Genomic DNA, 25451 nt, shown 5'->3' with positions numbered 1-25451 from the left:
ATTACCCCGACACGAGGATGTAATTATGTTGACTCAAGGCGTTCAGATGGAGGCTCTGTGTGTGTGTGTGTGTGTGTGTGTGTGTGTGTGTGTGTGTGTGTGTGTGTGTGTGTGTGTGTGTGTGTGTGTGTGTGTGTGTGTGTGTGTGTGTGTGTGTGTGTGTGTGTGTGTGTGTGTGTGTGTGTGTGTGTGTGTGCACGAGCGTGCCCCTTTGTGCGATGTAGCTTCCAATCATGCGGCTCAATGGGCTCATGACTCGGGGGAATAATGCCCCCGCCCCCTGCTGTACCCAGAAATGATGACTCATTAATGTAAAAATTACAGTTCACACTTCAGTAGAGGGCCTATACACACACACACACACACACACACACACACACACACACACACACACACACACACACACACACACACACACACACACACACACACACACACACACACACACACACACACACACACACACACACACAAACACATACAACACACACACACACACACATTTCCCATTTAGTTGACACTGTTAATTCAAAGCAAGAGTGATGTGTGTGGGGGTAAGGGATCAGTTGCTCGAGGGCACGTTGGCAGCTCATGTAGTGTAGTAATGGAACCTGTGACCCTCTGTTCCACGGTTGTCTGTTTGTTATGAAATCCTCCCCCTGATGAATATGTTTTTGCTATTCAGACAGCCAGCAATGAGTTAAACACTCCCAAAAAATGTAGTGTCTGTGACACATCTAGGGGCCACAATCTGCATCCATGATGTTCCTAGAAGCTTTGTCATTGGTCAAAAAAAAAGAAAAAACGGTCGGAATGGCTAACCAAGCAGGAAGTAGACAGGCGAATCGACCAATGACAAAGCTTCTAGGAAAATCTTTGAATGCAGATTGCGGCCCCTAGATGTGTCACAGAGACTAAATAATTTTTGGGAGCGTTTTACCCATTGCTCACAGGCAAAAAAAACATTTTGACATATTATTGCTTATAGCAGTTTTTAAACTGACTGGTGTTCCCCAGACAAACAAAATGTCTTTGTCGAAAATATGTGGTTCAACTACTTTCAACCCGAGTGGAATAGTAAGAGAGTGGCGACACGCTTTGATCTCGCCGGCGCAAAGCGGGTGCCTATGGGCTGTATAGTTCCAAACATTGGAACTATCCCATTGAGATGGAAGGAGCACTAGGAGTCAACGCTAGTTGTCGTCACTATGCCTGTGTATGCGTGTGCGTTCTTGTGGTACTGTATGCTATGCTCTAGGTTTCTCTACATATTTCATAACAATAACCATGGTTTATTTACTGGAATAGCAGGGCTCCCAAGATACACACTCACACACACACACAGTGAGACACCTGGGTGTTTGTGTGTGTTTAGATGCATAATTGCATATGGGTCTGGTGTTTCCTGCTTCCCCAGCAGTTTTTCTCCCACCTGCTCTCCTTAGATTTAGAACGACGGCTCTTTGGGATTTGTCCATCGGCGTGCGTGGGTCACATTCTGAGCTGCTTATATACTGCTTTCAGATTCCACTGCCTGTATGGAAGTTTGATAGCCCAAAGGAGGAGTAGACATACTGTAGCAGGAGTCTGCTGCTAAAGTCAGGAGTGTTGGCCAGTTGGCCTAGACTTTGTTATAGCAAAGTGCTCCACACAACAAACACAAGTACCAACAACAAAACAGTTCCACTACTCCAGTGAACATTGTATGTGCAGATAGATGCTCTTACTATCATGGTGGCAACACTAATAATTTGCGTCTGGATTCATCAAATCCTGTTTTGAGGATCACACTTATTGCACTTATAAACAGTCCAAACCCAGACACGTTAATGTGACACATTCACGTTGTAACAGCTTGTAGATCAGCTTTTAATTTCCCCCGTAGCATCAGCAGTTTTTTGGAGAAGAGTGAAAACAGGAGGGGGTCAACTAAGGGTTGAAGTGGTAACTATAGTGAAAAGGAACGAAAAATATGGATTGAGAAATATGAGGAGGATGAAGAGGATTAGGGAGAGTGTGTGATACACGAAACACTAATCCACAAACACAAGCACATACCAGAGCACAGTTGTCACCCAGCATGAGTTTATTGCACTGATGAGCTGGCAACTAGCGATGTTATTGGACGTACTGTATGAATATGATATCCTAAAAGGCGAGTTGTAGCACAATATAAGCTCTCTAAATAAATACATGTGCTCCCATTAACTGTTTTGTATTTGACAAGGAGGAACAGTGATTCAAGTCATTCTAACTCCTCTTGGGCAAGCAATGCCTCACACTGCTCTGGGGGTGGCACTGGGCGTGAGTAGTAGGCCGGAAGTCTGAGTGTCCTCCCGGTGGAGTCTCCTCACTGGCAGTTGAGCCAGTGGACAACAACATGCAGCACAGAAATGTCTTTGACCTTTGCTCCCATGCCGTCACTATAGCACGGCTTTAGAGGGAGCATTTCGGCCTCTAGTGGCTCCAATTGGGGTGGTCTACACTGCGTGAAAAGAGGAGTTAACGGGCAATTATGGGCACTAGACTTGCCCGTAAACCTCAAGTTTAGCAGGCATATACAGTAATATACGGTAATAATACTGTACAGGTGTGATGGTACAATTCGGGAGTTTCCCGGAATTTGTTGGAAAGTTTAACTGAAAGTTTCCTGTAATATACACATCCGTATTCCATGCGTTTTTCACAGTGCTATCTTCAAAATGAACCATCTTTGCTCTTGCTTGTCCTCTCTCTCCCTCCATGCATTGTTGCGCCGTGTGGTCAGTCAGAGGTACTGCATGTGCAACCCGGACGTGGTTCAGCAGTTCCACAACCCGGACACCATCTTCATCCTGGCGTTCGCCATCATCCTCCTCAACACGGACATGTACAGCCCCAACATCAAGCCCGACCGCAAGATGATGCTGGAGGACTTCATACGCAACCTCCGAGGTATGTAATGTGGTGTAATTTCGTTACCGCCCAAACAACACAGTGGGGAAAAAACAGCTGAGGTACAGCGATTTCAGTGAAATAATAATGTGATGATGTCACGTTACGTTTCCTGTGGGACTGTGAAGTCTCTGGTGTTTATACAGTAGATGGTGCTGTTCACTGACATTATGAAACCACCCCTCACAAAAAGATGTTCTTCTTTTGAGTCGAAGGGCTCCAATTTCGTCGCCGCCTTTACCCGCAACGCGGCCCGCAATTCAGCCGCTGCCTGAAAATTACGAATATAGGAGCTTTCTCTGTCCCTTAATGGTATTTTCGTCCAGCATCACCCGCTATATTTTTTGCCGACACCAGTATTTGCACCTAGAGGTGTGGTCATGGGGGTGCTGGCACGCTTTCCCCTAAATTGCTATTTTGGTCACACACATTTGGGAAGGCTCATAGTGCATTTTAAAAGCACCCGTAAACCGTATGCCAAATTAGTTTGGTAAAGAGCATCGCGCACCGCGCCTGCATGGAAATGTCTGCGTAGTGCAGGGTGCGTCATCTCTCTCTCAAGTCATTTAGGGATAAGGTGTTTAGCATGGACGAAAATAGAGCCCTTAGTCCGATGTTGTATTGCACTTTCACTAGCAGCGGAAATTAAGCTAGACAGACTGAAAGGGACTATATGGAGGAGACCTCTCTGAAGTAGGCCTACACTTCATTTTATTGGCCGTTTTCCTCTGCGTAAATGTCTTATGTATGTAAGCAACCGTTTGCATTGCGTGGCCTACCCGTTGGAACCGCAGCAGGTGTTTGTATTTGAAAGTGACGAGGCATGCTGCCGCTCATTGTGCCGCTGGTGTATTTGAGCAGCTCTTTCGCAAAGTTTGTCACGAAACCTTTTTTCATCATCCGTCTTTGCGAAATGGTCCCAATCCGAGCTACCGCCTGTGCGTTTCATTCGCTATCTCTCTCGATTTCCAGTGTGGTAATGAGTGTTTATTATTATGCAAATGAACCAATGAGCCGATAAGAATATTCAGGCAATATTTAATAAACGGGTTAACCCGAATAACTCTCTCTGAGGTGGATGCAGAACGACTTCAATAGCCTTCGTCCGTACACTTCCCCACGTTTCAATTAAGTTGAAAAATCAATACTGGCATTCCATGCAAATGAGAATATGCCACTCCCTGTGTGTTTGCATTTCACCTCTCTCTCTCTCTCTCTCTCTCTCTCTCTCTCTCTCCAGAAATAGTTAGGAAAGTTTGGTATAAACGTTTGAAACGGTTAACTGCAATATTTATATCTATATGTTTTGCATTCATTTGCTATAAGACCAAAAATGTGTTTTTCCGCAAGAAGTACTCTGCACACATGACAGGCCATGTAACTTGTGATGCAGTGTTGATTTCGTTCTCTAATACTATGACCATGACATGATCGTCGACTACCTTTTTTTCGAATTTATGATGACTAAAACTAAGGCTAAATATATTGACAATTTTGACAACAAATCACAACTAGACAAACATGTTATGGAGGGACTAGTGGACAAGAGATACAGTATAAGTCATATTATACTTGGTGCATGCTGAAAATTGACGATCTGCCATTTTCAGAAAGCGTAAAATCAGTCATTACGACGGCATCAAGGCCCGCCAAAATGCATTTTAGTCGACTAAATCAACTGTAGATTGTCGATTAAAATCTTATGATATTTAGTCGACAGACTCGACACTAAAACATTCCAGGTGACTAAAATGTGACTCAAACTAAATGAAAACTATTCAAGAGACCGTGACTTAAAACTAAAAAATGTGATGCCGCCGCTTTCCTTACAGGTGTGGACGACGGCGCCGACATCCCGCGGGACACGGTGGCGGGCATCTACGAGAGGATCCAGCTGCGGGAGCTGCGCTCCAACGAGGACCACGTCACCTACGTGTCCAAGGTGGAGCAGTCCATCGTAGGCATGAAGACGGTAAGAAGAAAATGTAGATTTTAGTTTTTGTCACCGTCTTTTTTTGTATAGTTTTCATTTAATTTTTAGTCACATTTTAGTCGCCCGGAATGTTTAGTGCTAGTCTGGTTTTAGTCGACTAAATGTGACTCTTGTTGATACAGAGACAGTCATGGCCGCAAGACTGTCTGTTCGGGGGCGCCCGCTGGCCTAGTGGTCCAGGCACATGCCACATATGGGCTTTGTCCTGACAGCGCGTCGTGTGTTCGAGTCCCGTTCATGACGACCTTTGATGCGTGTCTCTCCCCTTCTCTCTCTCCCTCTTTCCTGTCTATCTTCACGTGATACTATCAAGTGAAGATAACTTGATACTTCTACCCCGGATTTGAGTTGAGTTTGGAAGCGCTCGTTGGAAATCACTCAACCGTCCTGCGTACCACCTGTTTCTAAATGTCACATAATGCAGGAGGCAGCAAAATGTTGTGTTATTGAAAACAAGCACTTCCAAACTCTATATAAATATATGCATGGCATTTCTTGACAGAAAGTAGCTCATAACGTTTCTATGGTGGATTTTTATGAAACAAAAACTTTTTTGCCGATAGAAAGAGGATAATTCAAGCTTTTCGTACAGCTGCAATGTTGGTGAGTTTAACATTGTTTAATGCAATCAGACAGGACTTTTCTGTTTGGATGAATGGGCTGGCAAGGCCAGAAAGTAGTTTTTGGCCACTCAGTGGGCGTTCCCGCATAACTTCCATCTATAGAGCCTGCCTGCTTGCTCAGGGGATAAATGTCCTTTGTCTAGGTGAGACGTGACCTCTGACATGATCTAAATATCTCAATAGAATACAGATTGGACCAAATTACATTTTATTCATTGGAAAAGGTTACATACGTAGAGGCAGGCATGGATTTAACATGCAGCTCCACTGTACTGGAGGGGACAGCCGAAATGTATAGAAAACCATCAGTAACTACTTTGAATGAGGGACGTTGTGGGAGACACTACTGTAGGTGCAGACTACAGAGAGCAGTTTGACTGAACTGTTTCTGTTTTGGATGATGAAATGGTGTTGGTTTCATGGTGCGACAGTTGTAGTTACTTAGTAGCGTAGTGTTTCAAGTAGTTTTAAATACTGAAATCTGGGATATATTTTTTTTTAATGTTTTTTTGTGGCTTTCGCCTTTATTTTATATTTTTTATAGAGGGACAGACAGTAGGCTGACAGGAAATGGGGAGAGAGATGGGGTGGTGAGTGGTGACATGCAGTAAAGGCTGTCGGGATCGGGAGTCGAACCCGCAGCACACTGTCAGACTTGGGCTACCGGCCAAGGTGCCTGGACCGCTGAGCCACGGCCCAGGCCTGTAATCTGGGATTTTGCATCATGTTTGATGGGGCAGTCAGGGAATTTAGGGGGGCATTGCCGCTGGGGGCGTGTTCTCTCCTCTGCGTCATGAGCACCCATACCCTAGAGGGGTTAGTGAAATGGCCTTTCTGTGTGGAGTCTGCATGTTCTCCCCGTGTCCCCTAGGGTAGGTACCCTCACAAAAAACATGCAGTAATCCTGGTCACTATACTGCATCCACCTGGTTAGCTGAAGTGTATGATGGAGGGGAAAGGAACTGGTTGGAATAACGTGTTCCTTCTACGCTCTACATCCAACCGGGGAAATTCCCCCCTGTCAGGAGAAAAGAAGTGGTCCTGCTCACTCCTTTCTTTCAATCATTTTATTTTTGCACAAACTGATACATGACTCACATATACCAGTGACAGTACCTGTCAGTGGGGAGTATTGGCTGGGAGGAGGACTAGGACTAAGGCCCTATATACATCCTCTCTGGGGGGGGGGGGGGGGGGGTAACTACGTACATAGACAGACTAACACAGACATACCTATACATAAATTATACATGCATACGTCCATACATCATCTTCTTCGTACTACTTATATATTCATATACTGTAGTCTTCGAAATCATAAAACCTTTGTACTTAACAGGAACCTGCTCACTCCTGATGCATTGAAGGAAGCATGAGATCAGTTTGGGGCTCTCCCCAGGTTGGCAGAGGGAGAGCAGTGTCCATGCAGGATTACAGTTTAGGCAATTGGCACTGGGCGAAAAATGGGTTACAAAAATCGTGGGATAAAAATGTATTTAAAAAAATAAAGAAAAGGTTACATAGTGAAAATAAATGATGATAAATGCACTCACTTGTGTAAAGAGTGGCTCATTAAATCTCATAAGCTTCAATGGCACATTTGCATTTTTTGTTGCATTTCGTTCCGGCAAATTTGAGCAATAGAGTAATAGACTTGAGAGGCCCTCGACTTATTTGTGCTCGCCAACACTAGACAGGAAGAGAAACCATTTTCTGCATGCTTTGACTGAGAAGATGTCTGGTTTCTTCTCAACTGCAATCTATTATTCCCCCCAGACTGACATTGAAATCCAACCAACGTAGTCAGTGGCTTGCTTGCTTATTTATTCATTTATTTGTTTGTTTATTTCACTGTTGCTTGTGATTTTTTTAGAGCGATCGGGAGCAGCCAAATACATGTAATGGACCCTGAAATGAGAAGGGTTTTTTTTAGAAAACGTTTAGGATGTGTGATGTGTGACATGTTTAGGATGTGTGACATGTTCAGAATCAGCCTCAAGTCTTAATGGGTTAAGTGTCTGTGAGAGATAAACGACGTCGCTGTCACGCTGATAGATGGTTTTAGAGACGACAATCTGCACTGTCTGGGTGAAGAGAGGCTCTGATAAGTGCTGCGCTAACTATGTTTTCTATTATAAAAAAAAATCATGGAAAAGTCTGCTGACTGTGGCTTAGAGAGTCTGCACCACTTTAACTCATTGCTTCCCCCCCCCCCCCCCCCCCATAAATGAACACCCTACTTGGATCGCACTACACTGCATCGTCGCACAAAAGCATCATAGGTAGCAGATCTACAAACTCAAAAAGCGGCACAAACCGAGCTTGTGGATCTGCTACTTTTGAATTAGAATCCTGAAAAGTAACAGTTTTGGACATCATGAGGTTTCCACCACAGAGATGATAATGTGATAACAAAATGGTACTTATTTGGACTATAGCGACTGAACTGTAATAGCGGCGTTCCTCACAAGATGGCGCCACACGCCCATTGAACTCTATCCTAATTCTCATCACCTTCTCAATTGCAACCAAGCGCATTTATAACATTTATAAAGTAGCAATGGTTATAGCAAGGTCTTGCTACAGTATATACAGTTATATTCATATTGGTGATATGTTGATTTGATTGTGTATAGCTTTTGTCCTGAAACACTTCTGTTCACAAGTGCAGCGTTTTAGTCTCGGATTGGGAAGGTCAAACGGAGACCATCCATCTTCTATCCACCAACCGCTTATCCGGAATCGGGTCGCGGGGCAACGCCTCCAGCTGAGAGCTCCAGGCTTCCTTTTCATTAGCCACTTTCTGCTGGGGAATCCTGAGATAATCCCCCCCATCTGGTCCTTGGTCTGCCAGTGGATCTCCACCTAGGGCGTCTCCACCTAGGGTGCCTCTTCCCAGGACCTCCCAAATAGGGAGACGTTCAGGAGGCATCCGTACTAGATGTCCGAGCCACCTGAGCTGTCTCCTTTCCAAGTGAAGGAGCAGTGGCTCTACTCTATATAGCACTATATAAATCCCAGATATTATTGTCTCTAAGGAGAGGCCGGCCACCCGCATGAAAGGAACTCATTCCAGCCGCTTGTATCCTCAACCTTATTCTTTCGGTCATGACCCACACTTCATGACGATAGGTTTAGAGTAGGAACGGAGATCACTCCGTACATCGAGAGATTTGCCTTCTCTCTTTTCGTCACAATGGTGCGGTACAGCGACTGCAAACGCTTCTTTCATTTTTTTCCCCGGAGTAACATTACATTCAGTGTGCAAATGGTTCCCCTTGATTTCTCTGTAGACACAGCCGTTAGGCTATTATCACATAATCATTATGAGCACTGACATTGTCCTGCAGAAGAGGGGACCCAGCTGCCAAATCACATCCCAGCCCGGCAGGGACGGCATTTTGGCAAAGCAAGACGGAGCGGTTGTCTCCCTCAATCACTCGTCCAGACCTTACAGACACATCATGGGACGTTAAGTGAAATGATTTCCCCATTTCTTAAAACATCTGGAGTTCAGCTGTTGTTACTGCAGTGCAGTGGTGGGAAAAGTATGCACTGTTTATTTTACTTAAAGTATTAAAAGTAGAAAGTAGGGTAGAAGTTTTCAAATAATTGTAGTGGAGTAAAAATTGGCTATAATATTTGCCTCTGATAATGTAGTGGAGTAGAAGTATCGGTAAAAGCATTGAAAATTGGACATACTCCGGTAAAGTACAGTACTTCAGTGTACATTATTGGTGGTTGCGGGTTGTGTGTTTTTGGGCTTGTTTCCTAATGTTGTTTAAACCAGTGTTTCTGAAATATTCATGTCAAGAACCCCCCACATTAAATTGTATAAATATATTTACCCTTCTAAAAATATTTATGCCAGGAACCCCCACGTACCAGATTTCTGTTGTTAAAATATTTCAAAAGTAAAATAAAATTAGATTTTTCTTTAGCAGATCTATAAGCTCACTGTGACAAGTTGTGAGCTTGTAGATCAGCTATTTTAGCATTATAGTTTTAAACTGCTCATGTGGCCTATAGCCACATGAGCAGTGTTGTTTTTGGTAGCAAATTTTGATTTTAGTTTTAGTCATAGTCTTTTGAATAGTTTTCATTTAGTTTTAGTCACATTTTAGTCACCTGGAATGATTTAGTGTTGGTCTAGTTTTAAATAAATGTCATAAGATTTTAGTGGAGTAAATGTATTTTGGTGGGCCTTGATGCCGTCGTATTGACTGATTTTTCACTTGCTGAAAATAGATAAACTAGATCGGCTATTTTCAGCATGCAACAAATATTGTAAAATGACCTATACTGGATCTCTTGTACACTAGTCTCTATCTAACATTTTAATCTAGTTTTTATTTGTTGACGACATTGTCAGTATATTTTGTCTTAGTTTTAGTCATCATAGCTTAGTTTTTATATAGTTTCCATTTCGTTTTCGTCAGTGGAAAAAGGTAGTCGCCGAAAGAATCAACACTACTATAGTATAGTCGCTTCTTTTGGGCTTGTTTTCATTGACCTGGTTGCTTATTTCTCTTGCACGATCTGGCAGCACTGAGCAAGAGCAGAGTCGTTGTGGGGGCGAGCGCAGTTCAGGGCTGGTGATGTCTGTCTGTGCGTGTGTTTGTGACATTAGCCTAATGAGAGAGTGGAGCGCCATGCAGTAGTGCGCCTACAGAGATAAAGGACTAGTGGGCGATATGGGATCAAAACAGCTATATGGAGGTGAGAGGAGACCCGTTTGAGAAGAAAAACAAGAGCAAAAGTTTCCAGCTTGAGGGAGGTGAACTGTAATGATTTTCAGCAAGCAGTTGACAGTGGGTGGAAAACGGTACTCAACCCCAGTACTTGTGTCAAAGTGCTGACATCAGGCCAGTGCTTAACTCAATAATCGTCTATAGCTGCCCATGCCAGCGATTCAGAGTGTTTTACTCAACTTTGAAAAATCATAGAATTATTTTCTCCACAACAATCCACCCACGGTTGGTCTCAAAATACATTGTCATGATAAATCCATTCAATAGTTATTGTCAGTTCAAAGTAGTTTGTTTTTGCCAAAAAGCAACAGAAAGCAGAGAAAAATTGTGTTGCAGTTTGACCCCCAGGCATTGCAATTATATACTCTTGTCACCTAGACTCAGAGACTCCTGTAAAGCCATTATGATGTATTCCTGAGGGGGACATGGGTTTATTATTGTCAAGGTCTTGTTTAAATGGAAGAAAACCAGTTGTATATGTCACACACAGGGGTAACAAAAGTGTGTGTGTGTGTGTGTGTGTGTGTGTGTGTGTGTGTGTGTGTGTGTGTGTGTGTGTGTGTGTGTGTGTGTGTGTGTGTGTGTGTGTGTGTGTGTGTGTGTGTGTGTGTGTGTGTGTGTGTGTGTGTGTGTGTGTGTGTGTGTGTGTGTGTGTGTGTGTGTGTGTGTGTGTGTGTGTGTGTGTGTGTGTGTGTGTGTGTGTGTGTGTGCGTGCGTGCGCGTGCACTTGCGTGCCTGTATTTACTTCCAAGGATCAGACATCATTTACTCATCGGATTGACCCCAAATATGACATAACAAGCAACTGCCTTCATTAATTAACTATGTATTAATCCACTCCAATCAAAAGGCATTATGGCATTCCCTTCACTGCAGTGGTTCTCGTCATCAGTATCAGGACAATTTCTATAACCACTTCATCCATTTATGCGTCGGCGATTCAAAGAAATAGCAGATCTACAAGCTCACACCGTGTCACTTTGTGTCACAATATGAGCTTGTAGATCTGCTGTTTTTGAATAACCATGAACATCAAACAGTGTGATATCAATTATCAAAACATCCATAATCTGTCCATTGAAACTATAATACACACTATAGGATACCAGGTCTACAAATGAACCTGGCACATGCAGTCTACACAATATGCTATATAAATTACATTTTAGCCTTTGCATAACCCATTTTGGGCGGGAACCCCTCTACGAGCTTGTAGGTCTGCTATTTTTGAAAAATTGAAGAACGACTGACATAGAAACATAGCTTTTTCAGAAAACTGTCAGGATGTAGAAGACATTTTTAAAATCTGATCTCGGGTCAAATGGCACAAGACTGCAATGCCGTCATCGCTAGGGCTACAGGCTAAGAGGTGTCTGTAGAGGTGATGGTCTTTAGTTCACGGCGGAAGGTTCCATAAGCCATATCATACATGTATGGAAGCACTTCAAGATTGATCTTTCCAATGCACCTCTCATACCAACGCTTTCTGTCATCATAGTTTATCAGCTCCTGTTCACACAATCTTTTTACTACGCTTCCTGATTCAAACCACTCATGAATGGGAAGCACTTTAAGATGAGTTTTAATGCGGTGGTGGCATACATTTATTAAGTAGCCTACTTTTACTCAAGTACTGTGCTTAAGTACAATTATGAGGTATTTTTTCTTTCTTCAGTATAACAATTTTCATCACTTTTACTTCTACCCCACTACATATCAGAGGAAATTATTGTACTTTTGCTCCACTACAATTATTATGAAAACTGTAACGTTGAACATTCAGTGGTCTGGGTCTTTTCTGAATTATTAGGCTCAGAAAGGTGTTGTAATTGGCCTGTAGATTTTGACGTCAAAGTCCACTAATCTGGCAAAATTACTCAACAGCGACATCCGCCGGCAAATTGGTCTAAATGTTTTCATTGCAGCTGGAAAAACTTCAGAAAAAACCCTGCTGGAGTGGATTGTTTGTATACACGGACTGTATAATACACGTTTGAAGGGCCATGATAAAGACTTTCAACACCTCACATTTAAGCCCTTTAATATATATTTCGGCATCGCAATGAATTGTGTAGATCGGATATTATGTTTTTGTTATAAATTTTTTACTTTATTTGTGGTACTTTGAGTATATTATGATGTCGCTTTTACTCAAGTATTATCTACTCTACTGTACGGTATTGATACCTCTACTTAAGTAAAACATGTGAGTACTTCTTCCATCACTGGTTTAATGACACCTTTTACTTTCCTGAGTGAACTTTCAGTCCTCTGGAGTCTGGACTACAGTACATATGCCCTTGGTGGTGGCACAATAAAAAAAACATTGAATGTCATTATTCATGACATGATGATAACTTTGCCTTTAGTGGAGATTTAAACCTGCAGAGACGTTAGTCACCTTTCTAGATGTCAAATTGTGGTTAAAGTGGTTGTGTTAAATTGTGGCTGTAAAGATTCTGAAGGCAGCAATGCGGTGGACAGTAACAACTTATTACTTGATTATTGTACTTGAAGGGATATTTCAAACTGTTTTGAGTTCTTGAAGTCAATTATCTTTTGCTCATGAAGCTCTCAGAAGTTTCCCCTTCCATAACTTTTCCTAAATCAAGCCAAATGACCTTTTTTGTTGTTAAATAATTCATAATAATTTATCTATTTGTTACAAATACATACATTTTTCGGCTAGATTGACCGCTCTCACCCTTTCCCCCTGCACGGGCAGAAGGTCTTCACACCTCCAGACCACCTGGAGACGTGTCATTGTTCTAGTTAATGGAAGCAATTTGCATTTCAGCTCGGAACCTGGCAAACATAAAACAAATGTGATCTATAATCTTATAATCATGCCAACCCGAAAGTATAACTAAATGTTATATTTTGTCTGAGCAATGTGGCTGCTGAAAACAACCCGGCCTGCATGCGTGTGGCTCAAAACTAAGCGACGCAATATCGGGTCGTTACCTAACGTTGAAGCATATGGGCTCTAATCATTGATTGCCTTTCAACAAAACCGGGCCGACTCCCAACACATGCACTGCCGTCGTGTGCTTGGAGTGAGAATGCTTTGCCATTGTGCCATTCCATATAAAAGTGACAGTGTTTGAAATAACTCCAACACGGTCCGTGATATTTTTGGAGCACTTTTTCTAGTTGCATAATCGTGCCACTGTACTGTACATTATGCAAACAGTTAATAAAGTATTGAATCAATCAATCAATCAATCAATCAAGCTCTCTCTCTCTCTCTCTCCCTCTGTCTCTCCCCAGGTGCTGTCAGTCCCTCACAGAAGACTAGTGTGCTGCAGTCGTCTGTTTGAAGTGACAGACGTCAACAAGGCCCAGAAACAGGCAGCCCACCAGAGAGAGGTCTTCCTGTTCAATGACCTCATCGTGGTAAGTTGTCCCCCTGTGGTATTTTGTGCCAGGGACCCCCATAAGAGAGGATCTAGACTCTAGAGGCTACTTCAGTTGTGGAGCTCTCTAGAGTCTAGATTCTAGACTCTAGAGAGCTCCACAACTGAAGTAGCCTCGCAGTGGCCAAACGCGAATCTGCCGGTGGCAACAAAAAAAAACCCATTCCTTCGACATATCCACGACAGTGTGATATGAGTCTGGCCAAGAAGCCAGGCTGCAACTGAAGACCTCTACATTTTATGAAACGTTGATACCGGTATTTGGAAGTAGGCCTATGATGTATATATTTTACCATACAGGAGAGAATTGTGCACACAGACGATGTGAAGTTCCATGATGTTTATTCAAACGAAGTACAGCTTATACAGCAACAGAATAGACTCACGCCAGCCAGCAGAGTGCATGGCTCACGTCTCCACAAGGCTTGCGCCTCCGACTGACTCAGTGATAGTATTCTAGGTGCACCTTTTAAACATTTTACATTGGTTTACTTTAGGGTGTCAACTTTTATTGCATATGTAAAACCAAACTCTTTGATCATGCCAGTCTGTTCCTTCAGGTCAACAAACCCCTTTTGTTATACAAATAGCCACCGGAATCCGGCTGCTTCTCCTCCCGAGAAGGCCGACACCCACGTATGGTGACCACAGCTGCTGATCACCCAAAATAGGTCTACTATAGCATGTAAATTACACAATTGACACAAGGCCTTGCAACATTGTATAATTATGGGATCCCATATTCTTCACCTACTACAAAAGTGTAAATTAAAATGTCTTTGCCTTTTAGGGTAGGAGTGAATGTCAGAAGTAACACGAGAAAATTAGGAAAATAATAACTAATGTCTTTTTTGCAATTGCTATTTTATTTTAACATAAATAAACAGGATTGAAGAACATTTACCTTATCTATAGACAATGAGTATTTAATAAAGAGAAATGCAGATGGCTCACGTCTATTTGACTGTGAAATCATTCTCAAAAACCTCTTTGAATGAGCAGTAATTCAGTTAGATATGAAGGATATGTAGCAGCCCAATCAATTCTTTTAATGATGGTTCAAATGAATGCACTCATTTTGGAGCCCCTAAGAGGTTATCTTCTAGTATTAAACTAGCCTCGGAAACCCAGACGTTTAAAAAACAATTAGCAGATCTCCAAGCTCGTAACGTGGCACTCGTGCCGCGCTATGAGCTTGTAAAAAAAACACACAAAATCACAAACAGTTGAAATATGGAGAGGTTTCTGCCTGAATTAATATTTCGACAACATATTTAATATATGAAGCAACATTGGGTTTTCAGAGAACTGTTCTCAGGAGGGTCAAAGAATTGCAATAGTAGGTATAGGTCAAAAGGCTTATTTGGAAGTAAAAGGGGAAGAAAAATTTATCTTTTAACACAACCGTGACATTTTTATTCTGACAGTATTGTTCTGCTCAGCAACATTGCTCTGATTCCTGCTGGAAATGCAGGGCAAAAATGCTCTTTGAACATTTTTATAGTAGGTAATGAAAATAATATATGTATAATAATGTATGGGCCATGAGGACTTTTCCTTTGCAGGTTATATAGCCCGCTGGCTTTTTTTGAAAGTGCCTTTGTGATGTATTGGTTTAATATGTCTGCCTACTAAAAATGTATAGTGCTGTGCAAAGCACAGTCTCCTTCTCAAAGGTATAGTTCTTTTAAGGCATGCATATTCAGATCGCTGCAAACTCACAACGCGGCGCGGCAACGTGACACACCGTCGCACGAAACGGTGATGAATTATGGACATTATGAAATGGTCGTTATGCCATGTTTTAAAGGTCATGGTCCGTATGAATATTATTTCTTTGATCGGCCCTGGATGCTTTTGTCATGCTCAAGCAGTATTTATTTGAGGGCCGCCCGGGTGTCACTGAGGTAAAGTTAATGCCCACCACCATGCAGACTGGTGTTCAAACAGGCAGCAAGGAAGCTCTGCTGGATTTGAGCCCAAAAACGGAAATCCTCATCAGCATACAGTAGATGATCATCTAATAATAAGTAACTCATTCATCCATAGGGGTCACATTGACAGTGACTATATGGGAGAATTGGCATAACAACTAAAATTGGAATACAATAATTATTGGGAAAAATATGACTTGAGTTTATTCTATTCTAAGATGGCATCATAGTCCCATAACAAGAAGGTCAGTGTACATAAATCTTATCTAACAGGGTTATTTGATCTTTTCCACAATGTGATCTCTATCAGATCTTGAAGCTGTGTCCAAAGAAGAAGAGTTCTGCAGCCTACACCTTCACCAAAGCCATGGGTCTGTTGGGAATGCAGTTCCACCTGTTTGAGAATGAGTGTAAGTCACCACAGCATGACTGTAAAATGTCCTATAAATACTGGTATTTTGGTTCTGCACTTTATTTTAATTTTTGGGGGGGCTTGTTTCTAAAGTGTAGTTGCTATTTCAGCATACTTCCAATTTTTGTTGTTATTGTTTAAACCATTATAGGCTAGAACCCCTTTTTGCTTTCATACGGGAACCACTTTTGGGGTAGTTGTTGCTATGTACGCTATATAGCAACATTTTTGTAATGTTTTAATAAATATTTGAATGTTTTCAGAAAACTTCAGGTCAGGATTTAAAAGGCGTTTTTAGAATGGGCCTTAGTCCTAAAGTCTTCTTCAAAATAATGTTTTCATGTCAAGGACCCCCAAATGTATTATTTGTCCACAGACCCCCATCTGAAATTATAATTTGTGCCAGCGACCCACGTACCAGATTTGTGTTGTTAAAATGTTTTAAAAATATTCCACATTTTACACTTAGTCTTTTATGTGTGTTTTTTTGTACAAGCTTGCGAGAGCTTGTATAGGTTTAAAGTGCTCATGTGGCCTATAGTTGCTTATTTTGGGCTTGTTTTCATAGACCTGGCTTGGTATTACATCCCACCACTGTGTTTGTGTGAATTACAGTCACTCGATGCATAGACGGTCAAAGTGGAAACATTTGTTGCAAGCTATTTGTCTTCTGAAATGTATAATGTATACGATAAGAGTCTGCAAGAAAGTATACTTACAATGGACCTTGGGATAGGTCTCTCACTCTGTTATGGATACTATGTACTCCATCGAGGGAGAAAATGTGCACCGCTCTGGGACAGCTTTGCGTTAACTCATTTTATAGACCTGAGGCCGATTCAACAAAATTGTTTAAATTGTATTTATCGATTCTGACATTTTCAATCTATGAGAGTCTATGGTTTCATGCCCCATGGTGAGGAGCCTCCGTAGAACACGTACGTACAAATTCAAAATCTAAGGTGCTTACCCTGCTGCCCCACCTGTCTGGTTTATCTATACGTCTTTATAACCCGTAGGTCCGTAGTTTTCAATACAATTGTTTTTAAACCATTCTGCCTCGAAATCTTTCATCCGTCTTGGATTTTTCCTCGACTGCGCAACAGCGCCCCCTGGTGGCCAGGGTTGCGCAGCCACTTGCACTCATTTGGGGAGACAGATCCAAGATGGCGGAAAGATTGAGACATAGTGGATTAAAACACTTTTTTTATTGAAAACTACGGATCTACGGGTTATAAGCTCATTGTGCAGATAAACCGGACAGGTGGGACAGCAGGGTAAGCACCTTATATTTTGCATTTGTACATGTTCTGAGTAGCTACGGAGGCAGGGGATTTCAGGCTCCTCACCATGGGGCATGAGACCTTAGACTCTCATAGATTGAAAATGTCAGAATCGATAAATACATCTACTGTACAAGAGTCTAAAGCTTAGGCTAGTCTTCTCAAATGTTTTCGTGTGCCCCGACCCCCATCCCCCCCCCAACCCATCTGAACATTTTGTACCAGGGACCCCCCAGAAGATATTATTTGTGTAAAAAAATGAATTAAAAAAATTGGTAAAAAACAAAACAAAATAGCAGATGTACAAGCTCGCAAGAGTTTTCTGAAAAACGTATCTAAAACGTATCTTCCTTGAATGGGTTAAATGTATAGTAGTACCGTCCGAGACAGGGATTTATACTTAATCTGTGGCCGAGACATCGGAGGCCTCGGATCCCCAATAGAAAAAGGATTCCAAAGTCATTCCCGAATTTAAAGCAGGTTCCCATCCACTCTAATCTCTCCTTGTACCAGAACCATTATATAAAAAATGATACAAAACTGACCTGCCATAATGTGCTCTGTTCCCTAAGCCATTTCTGGCCGTTGCTGTTAAATGATAAATACAGCCCCAATAGCACCCGTCCCTTCTTGTAGCCGATCTACAAGACGCTCCTCAGAATAGTGAGGTTATAGGGTCCAAGTGGTTAACAAATATCTATCACACAAAGATTTGGCAAAGCAAAGCGAAGTAAATTAAGTAACTGACGTTAAAAAGATATTAAAAACAGTAAATAAAATAGCAAGCTTCCAGATCACCTACTTTTGTTTGATACTGACAAGTATAAAGTTGTTGGCACTAGCATTAATTTATGGAAAGAAAAGGAAGAAAGAAATCAACGCAAAAATGAAATACTCAGGGGTCACGGTGGCACAGGTGGTAGTGCTGTCGCCTCACAGCTAGAAGGTCCTGCATGGGTTGGATTCCCGCTGGGGACGCCGTGGGCGCTGGGGGCGTGTGCTCGCATCAGTGCCCATACACGAGGCGGGGTTGGCGAAAGGACCTTTCTGTGTGGAGCTTGCATGTTCTCCCCGTGTCCCCTAGGGTAGGTACCCTCACAAAAAATGCAGTAATCCTGGTCTCTAAACTACCTCCCCCTGGTCCGGATTACATTAGATAATTGACACTGGGTGAAAAAATGGGTGCAAAATTGTGGGGGGAAAAAATGAAATAACTCTATGGAGATGAAGGACAGCTACAATTATGCTCTCATGGACATTTTAGTGTTTAATGTCTGAATCAAACCTTTGAAGGTTTTCAGTAGCTAGTTCTCGATCATTCTTCTTCTTACCCACGTCCTCTCTCTCTCTCTCTCTCTCTCTCTCTCTCTCCTTCAGACTACCCCCATGGCATCTCCATTCTGTCACCGTTCGGCTCCGACAAGAAGCAGGTGCTGAACTTCTGCGCCCAGAGCGCTGAGGAGCTGCTCAAGTTCATCGAGGACCTGAAGGAGTCCATCGCTGAGGTGTCGGAGATGGAGCAGATACGCATCGAGTGTGAGTGCCTCTCTTTGTGGGGGTGGGTGTGTGTGTGTGATGTGTGTCGGCGCTTCGTTTCGTTTATTGGTGTGTGCCAATAAAAAAGTGGAACTGTGTGTACTTTATCCTCCATGGACATTTTGGATGTGCCTTTTGGGGATATTTTCAATTCCTATTTTTAACATGATAGGATTCAGTCATTTAGGAAAAAGCAATATGGGATCTTGATCTAAAATTCTACAGTTGCATTAGTCATTCTGTGTGTGTGTGTGTGTGTGTGTGTGCGTGCTGTGTTTTTTTACATATATTTTTTTACATATGGTATACATAACATAACATACTCTTCATTAAAGTGTTACCACCATAATTTCCTGACATCAAAACCGATACGCTGTCAACTCGATTATTGATGCTCCAAATACCGTAACTACTAACATCAAACACTGAGCAGATCTAAATACTGATTCTCATCAGCTCTGTGTGTGTGTGTGTGTGTGTGTGTGTGTGTGTGTGTGTGTGTGTGTGTGTGTGTGTGTGTGTGTGCGTGCGTGTGCGTGTTCGTGCGTGTGCGTGGCAGCCTGGCTATGGTATAATAGTTGGCCAGATATCCTATTAGCATGTCTTCCCCATTCTCTGCCTATGATTTCTGGTAATATTATTGAGTTGACCACTTATTTTGACATAAAAATGTAATTTTGAGAAAATGTCCACCACAAGATGGCATGGTGGACTGGTGACCCCTGGTTCCCTGCACAGTGCACACGGCTGGGTTTTACTTTTTCTGTTTTTTATGCGTCCAGCCTGCAAGGACATAAGGAGATAAGAGATTTCTTCCTGACAACAGCGATATTATGGATGTGTGCGCACCAGAGCATGCACGTGGTCACATTGGCGTGCGTGCATGCATGTGTGCGTGCATGCGTGCGTGCGTGCATCAAACCATGCGCCTAGGAGGCATCTGCCGTGCTTATCAGTGTAATCCATTCCAGGTTGCATTAACCTCCATGATTCCTATAACGTCATATCTCCTAAACTCTCCAACAGGGGACAGGGGGAAAAGCTCCTTTGAGGTTCTACAGAGGCCAAGATAGTAAATAGCTGGGAAAGTCTAGTTTTTACCTTTTCGGAGGATCAAATTGGGTGCGTGTCTTTCTTACTTTCTTACAGTGACACGCGTGTGTGTGCGTGTGCGTGCACGAGTGTGCTTGCAGACTAGAGTATTCCGTGTTCAGTTCGTCATGTCTACCATGTGAACTTTAAGAGTATATTGCTCCTGTACCACAGCTTCTCCCAGTTTACCTTCAAAAGGTGGTTAAGGTACACCACCTCATTAGGTTTCACACCAGGCCAGTGGTCTCTGGGGGCCCCTGGGAGCTTTACAACTATCTGTCTAGGGGCCCTCAAATTAGTTTTAGTCATATTTTAGTAATCTGAAATGTTTTACTTGTAGTCTTATTTTAGTTGACTGATTATCATAAGATTTTAGTCGACTAAAATCTACAGTTGATTTAGTCGACTAAAGTTTATGCCGGCGGGCCTTGATGGCGTGACGTCATAATGCTTGATTAATACTTATAGCTGTGTGCCGAAAATAGCTGATTTTCTTTCTTTCTTTCTTTCGGTATTAAAAAGAAATTGAGTACCTCAGTAAAAAGGGAAATTGTGAACCCAATAGTGTCTCTTTAAGGTGTTCTTTGGTGCTGATGGGAATGTGGCAACATGGTCATTAGAATGCAGGTGATGATGGGGGAAAGGAGGACAACTCTTTGATGACTGTGATTGGAAATGTCACACAATTACCATCAAGCCTGGAGTGTAATTATAGAGAGACACAGGGGGTGAGGGGTGTGTGTGTGTGTGTGTGTGTGTGTGTGTGTGTGTGTGTGTGTGTGTGTGTGTGTGTGTGTGTGTGTGTGTGTGTGTGTGTGTGTGTGTGTGTGTGTGTGTGTGTGTGTGTGTGTGTGTGTGTGTGTGTGTGTGTGTGTGTGTGTGTGTGTGTGTGTGTGTGTGTGTGTGTGTGCGAGAGCACGCGCAGGACTGAGTGGGAGGGAGAGAGAGACTGAGAGTGAAAGACAGTGGGAGAGAGAGAGAGAGAGAAACAGACACAGATAGATACCTTTATTGATCTCGCAGGGGAATTTCAGTCGCCCCGGAGGCAGCACAGCAGTTAAGAGTTACAGGAACAGAGTAAGTAGTAAAGTACGTACGTAGGTGTCGTATACAGAAATACAAAGGCCACAAAAAATGCACTGTCAAGGCCGAACAACAGTATAATGTATAATTATGCAGGTAATCTGCACTATGCAGAAAAACAACATCAAAAGGTTACAGTGTCCTCACACCGTGTCCATTTCCATCAGTGCAATGCAACCGACAGACAGACATGTGATGCTGTCTTGGGTTATATTTTTATTTTATTTTATGTTTAGCTGATGATTAAGATGTAACTGTGTCCATCTGTCCGTTCCCCCTCCCATCTCATTCCATGTCCGTCCAGTGTATTCCTCTGGCCCTGATTGGTGGTGGTGGTGGTGATGATGAAGATGGGAAGGAAATAGGGGAAAGAAATCATCAAATATTTGTTGCTCTGCTGTCAAACAACCATTACTTCACCATGATTACATCAAATAAAATGGAGAGAAAAAACTAAAACAAAAAAACATGATGACGACGACGATGATGACGATTTCTGTCATGTCTCCCCTGCAGGGGAGTTGGAGAAGCAGCAGGGGGCGAAGTCGCACCCCGCGAAAAACAACAGCACACAGTTGGAGCTGCGAGGCAAACAGGCCTCCCCGTCAGGTGTGTGTGTGTGTGTGTGTGTGTGTGTGTGTGTGTGTGTGTGTGTGTGTGTGTGTGTGTGTGTGCGGGCGGGCGGGTGGGTGCATGCGTGCATGTGAGTGTGTTCAGCATGCAAACAAGTGTAAAATGACTCATACTGGATCTCTTGTCCACAGTCCACTAGTCCCTTCCTAACATTTTAGTCTAGTTTTACACCAACATGTGTCACCATCTTTACATTCTCCTCCTTGTGGTTTATTTCCCGGTACAGGAAACCATAATGCAGATGACAGAGGCGGACCCAATGCAGTGGAGGTAAGTCTGTCTTTGAGGGACGACGGTCGGTAAGTCAGTGTGTTTCAGTGTTAGGTTAAGGTAGAGGGCTAGCCATGTCACAGTACAGCACCCGCATATCGTTAAAGGGGCATATATATTAAGTTATCAGCCCAACAGGAACCTGCCTTATAGGCTCATTAGCATTCAGCGGCTCCAGCGAGAGAGCAGCCATCTTTGAACCTTACTTAATATCACATTACGGACACACAATTTACAATTTCTGTAATTTGTGTGTGTGTGTGTGTGTGTGTGTGCGTGTGCGCGCGCGCCGTGCATGTGTGTCTACATTTCTGTGAGGGTGCACATATTCACACTTTTAACACATTAACCAGCAAGCTGTTAAATGGTATGCTCATTTGACCTGCTGTTGCACTCACAAATTATGCCATCATCCCTCTCGGGATCAGCTAAGCATTTTGTGGGGAAGGGATCCGTCACACGTTTACATTGCCCACTTCAGTCACGTCAAATAACATCTGTGAGACTGAGAAGACGTGTCAGCGAAGTGGTTGGTGCGTTGCCACCAGGGTGACTTGTCTTTAAGTAATATAATAGTATTACTTTTGGTGTAATAAGTAACTAGTAACTTTCCCAACACTTTATACACTAATACAGTGGTTCTCAACCTTTTCAGACTTTTTGAACTGGGGACCACCCAAAATAATCATATTTTAACTGTGGACCTCCCAAAATAATCATATTTGAACCGAGGAGTCGAGGACCTCCCCAAATAATCATATTTGGCCCATGTTTGACCAGCTTTATAGTAGTTTGTTGATAATGATGTTTGTTTTGCTTGTCGACTTTTGATGAAGTAATGCTTTTAAAAATAAATGAAAATTAAGGTCTTAAAAGTTCCTAAATTGACACTTTACTGTCATCTGGGGACCCACACGTTAAGAATCACTGCTCTAATGTTCAATGTCATGTCCAGGGCACATCAGCCAGGATGGTTAATGGCCGTCTTTGGCACTCACTTTGGCCGCAAGCCATTCGCTAAAAAATGAGATGCTCTGCAAACACAATGTCCTTGGTTATTCTCCTCGGTGCTATACTTTTCTGTCAATAAGCTTTTTGCGCGGGTCATCAAAATGATAAATATCCTCAAACCGTTTTTTTGTCTTTGTCCAAATAACATTTCATAGACAAAGCAACCCCACAATGACAAAAAACAAGTGAGGCAGCTAACGTCATCTGGGCTAGTTCTCACACCTTCAAGATTTTTCAAAAAATGTTTAAAAAGAATAGCGGCAGCGCAGCACGAAGTGACGTGCTGAGAGCTTGTAGATCTGCTATTTTTGAGAGATGCTGGCCACTCCTATAGCTATGTGTGTCCCTGGCTGTGTCTGTCTGTCTGTCTGTCTGTCCAGCCAAGTACAGAATTAGTTTGTTGACCACCAAGTGTCACTGTTGCGCAGCCGCACATACACACACACACACACACACACACACACACACACACACACACACACACACACACTCACTTCAGACTGGTCTGATTTTGAATATCCAATTCTAAAATCTAAAATGGACACGGATGCTTTCCCGGTTTTAATGGCTTAAGAAATGAGTCGGAGAACAATATGCAGAATGGGTACATTTCAAACAAAAGCACACCTCAATACAAAAACTGTTACTGTGGATGACACACTGGTAAAGCATTACACCTGTTTACAACAGGGTCCACCATTTTCAATTCATCAGAACATTTTAGAGACGTACAGTACAAATATACAAATACAAATATAAAGACAGGAAATCATCATATAAACAAAGTAACAAAAAAACATACTGAACATACAGGAACAAGTACAGTATGGTGAAAAATGGGGGGTGGCGGTGGGTAAACTCAGAGCCCTTTGAGAGTGGTTTTGACGGAGTCAAGGAATTCACACGTCTTTATGGCTGTTGGTAGGGCGTTCCATATTTTAGTGGCATAGGAGCGGAATGAATTAAATCCCTTGTTTGAGCCGAATCTGGGTTGCACGTGGTTTGTTGACCTCCCTCTGGTGTTGTGAGAGTGGACCTCGTTGACATTAAGGAAGTATTTAGACAGGTACATGGGTATCTTGGTGGTGTAGCGAATCTTGTAGACCATTGCAAGATGCTGTACTCTTGTCGTCAAGCCATTCTAAATGGTGTTGAGTTCTTGTGCGTGTGAGCGCATGTGTACGTGTGAATTTAACTGAAATAGATTATTACAATTTAATTAAAAATAACTTGATGGATGACTGTAATGAAAACATTCAAGTTTATTACCCACATTAATCATCAGTAAAGTGCATCTCAATCTTGCAGTATTAATACAAAATAATTACAAAATACCATATCTTAAATAGTTTTAAAGTCATTAATGCAAGTCCAATCAAACATCATCTTGGAAGAAATTTAAAATTGTGGGGGAAATAAACCTCTTACAGTAATGTGTGAATGTGTAACTTTCCTTACAGCGATAATGTGATTAAATGGCTGTGATGGATCTCAGAGTGAAGGATCTTTTTTTGCATGCATGGTTCGTAGGTATGACAGTCAGAGGTTTCAAGCAATGCACTTCTCTCTTATTTACACCTCATGTCTGCCTTCAGAAACCTTGGCTCCTTTGTACCGTGCTGCCTAAAATGTCGCGGTGGGATGGCGGGCGAGACGGTGGTGTTAACTGTCCAAACACATTTAGGTCGAGGTATGAGTGGTTCTCAGGCCGCGACCCCCCCAAAATAATTATATTTTTAAACAGGGGACCCGCCAAAATAATCATATTTGAACAGGGGACCCACCAAAATAATTATATTTGAACAGGGGACCCGCCAATATAATCATATTTGAACAAGGGACCCCCCAAAATAATCATATTTGATATGATGTTGAGATCCACTGCTTTACTGTGATGCCACGTCCCACAATTATGATGTCACAGAAAACAGTATGCAGAGGACGGTGAGATGAAGCCATAACATACTGTAACATTACCTCACTCAAATATCACATATTGTCCAAAACTGTTAACTTTCAAGATTCAAATTCAAATACTTTTGGTGATTTTGCGTGGCGCTGTAGTACGAGTAGTGCATTAAAAAACACAAGAAGTCAATTATGGAAAGGTTCCATGCCTGACAACAACAGTAATTATATAATTTTATACACAAAGTAGCCTACATCTTAAATGCTCTTGTTGAAATGGAACGTGCGTCGAGTGAAAAGCAATTTGAGAGCCACTTTGGGGATCGATACGGCTGTGTGTGAGTAATGGTTCCTTCTCCTGGCCCGGTGGCGTGGCTGAATGATGGCAAGCTAACGCTCACGGTCCTACCGTCCTCCCAGTCATATGGTGGCGTTTCCAGAATAATAATAAGGATGTTTTGTGAGCATTTCATTAAACTTTGTTTCGCAACATGGTAGTGTATCACAGTACAAGGCACTATCAAAGGATGTCTGCGAGTGTCTGCGGGTGTCCACGACCCCTAGGGGGTCAT

General features: G+C 42.5%; 1 protein-coding gene across 1 annotated transcript in view; it reads left to right on the top strand.

The window, feature by feature from the left end:
- iqsec3a (IQ motif and Sec7 domain ArfGEF 3a) overlaps positions 1-25451 on the top strand; it is a gene marked incomplete at its 5' end in the record, with an annotated part of 48507 nt that overhangs the window by 19144 nt on the left and 3912 nt on the right. Inside the window, 7 exons of the mRNA XM_080756859.1 lie at positions 2768-2934; positions 4767-4906; positions 13572-13697; positions 15962-16061; positions 18724-18882; positions 21574-21666; positions 21917-21960. Coding sequence (XP_080612985.1) covers positions 2768-2934; positions 4767-4906; positions 13572-13697; positions 15962-16061; positions 18724-18882; positions 21574-21666; positions 21917-21960 — 829 coding nt within the window. The remainder of the gene's footprint in view (positions 1-2767; positions 2935-4766; positions 4907-13571; positions 13698-15961; positions 16062-18723; positions 18883-21573; positions 21667-21916; positions 21961-25451) is intronic.

This window comes from Protomyctophum bolini, assembly GCF_963924005.1.
Source record: "Protomyctophum bolini genome assembly, chromosome: 23".
NCBI lineage: Eukaryota > Metazoa > Chordata > Actinopteri > Myctophiformes > Myctophidae > Protomyctophum > Protomyctophum bolini.
Note: the sequence above shows the minus strand (reverse complement) of the source record. Positions and strands in the feature narration are given on the sequence as shown.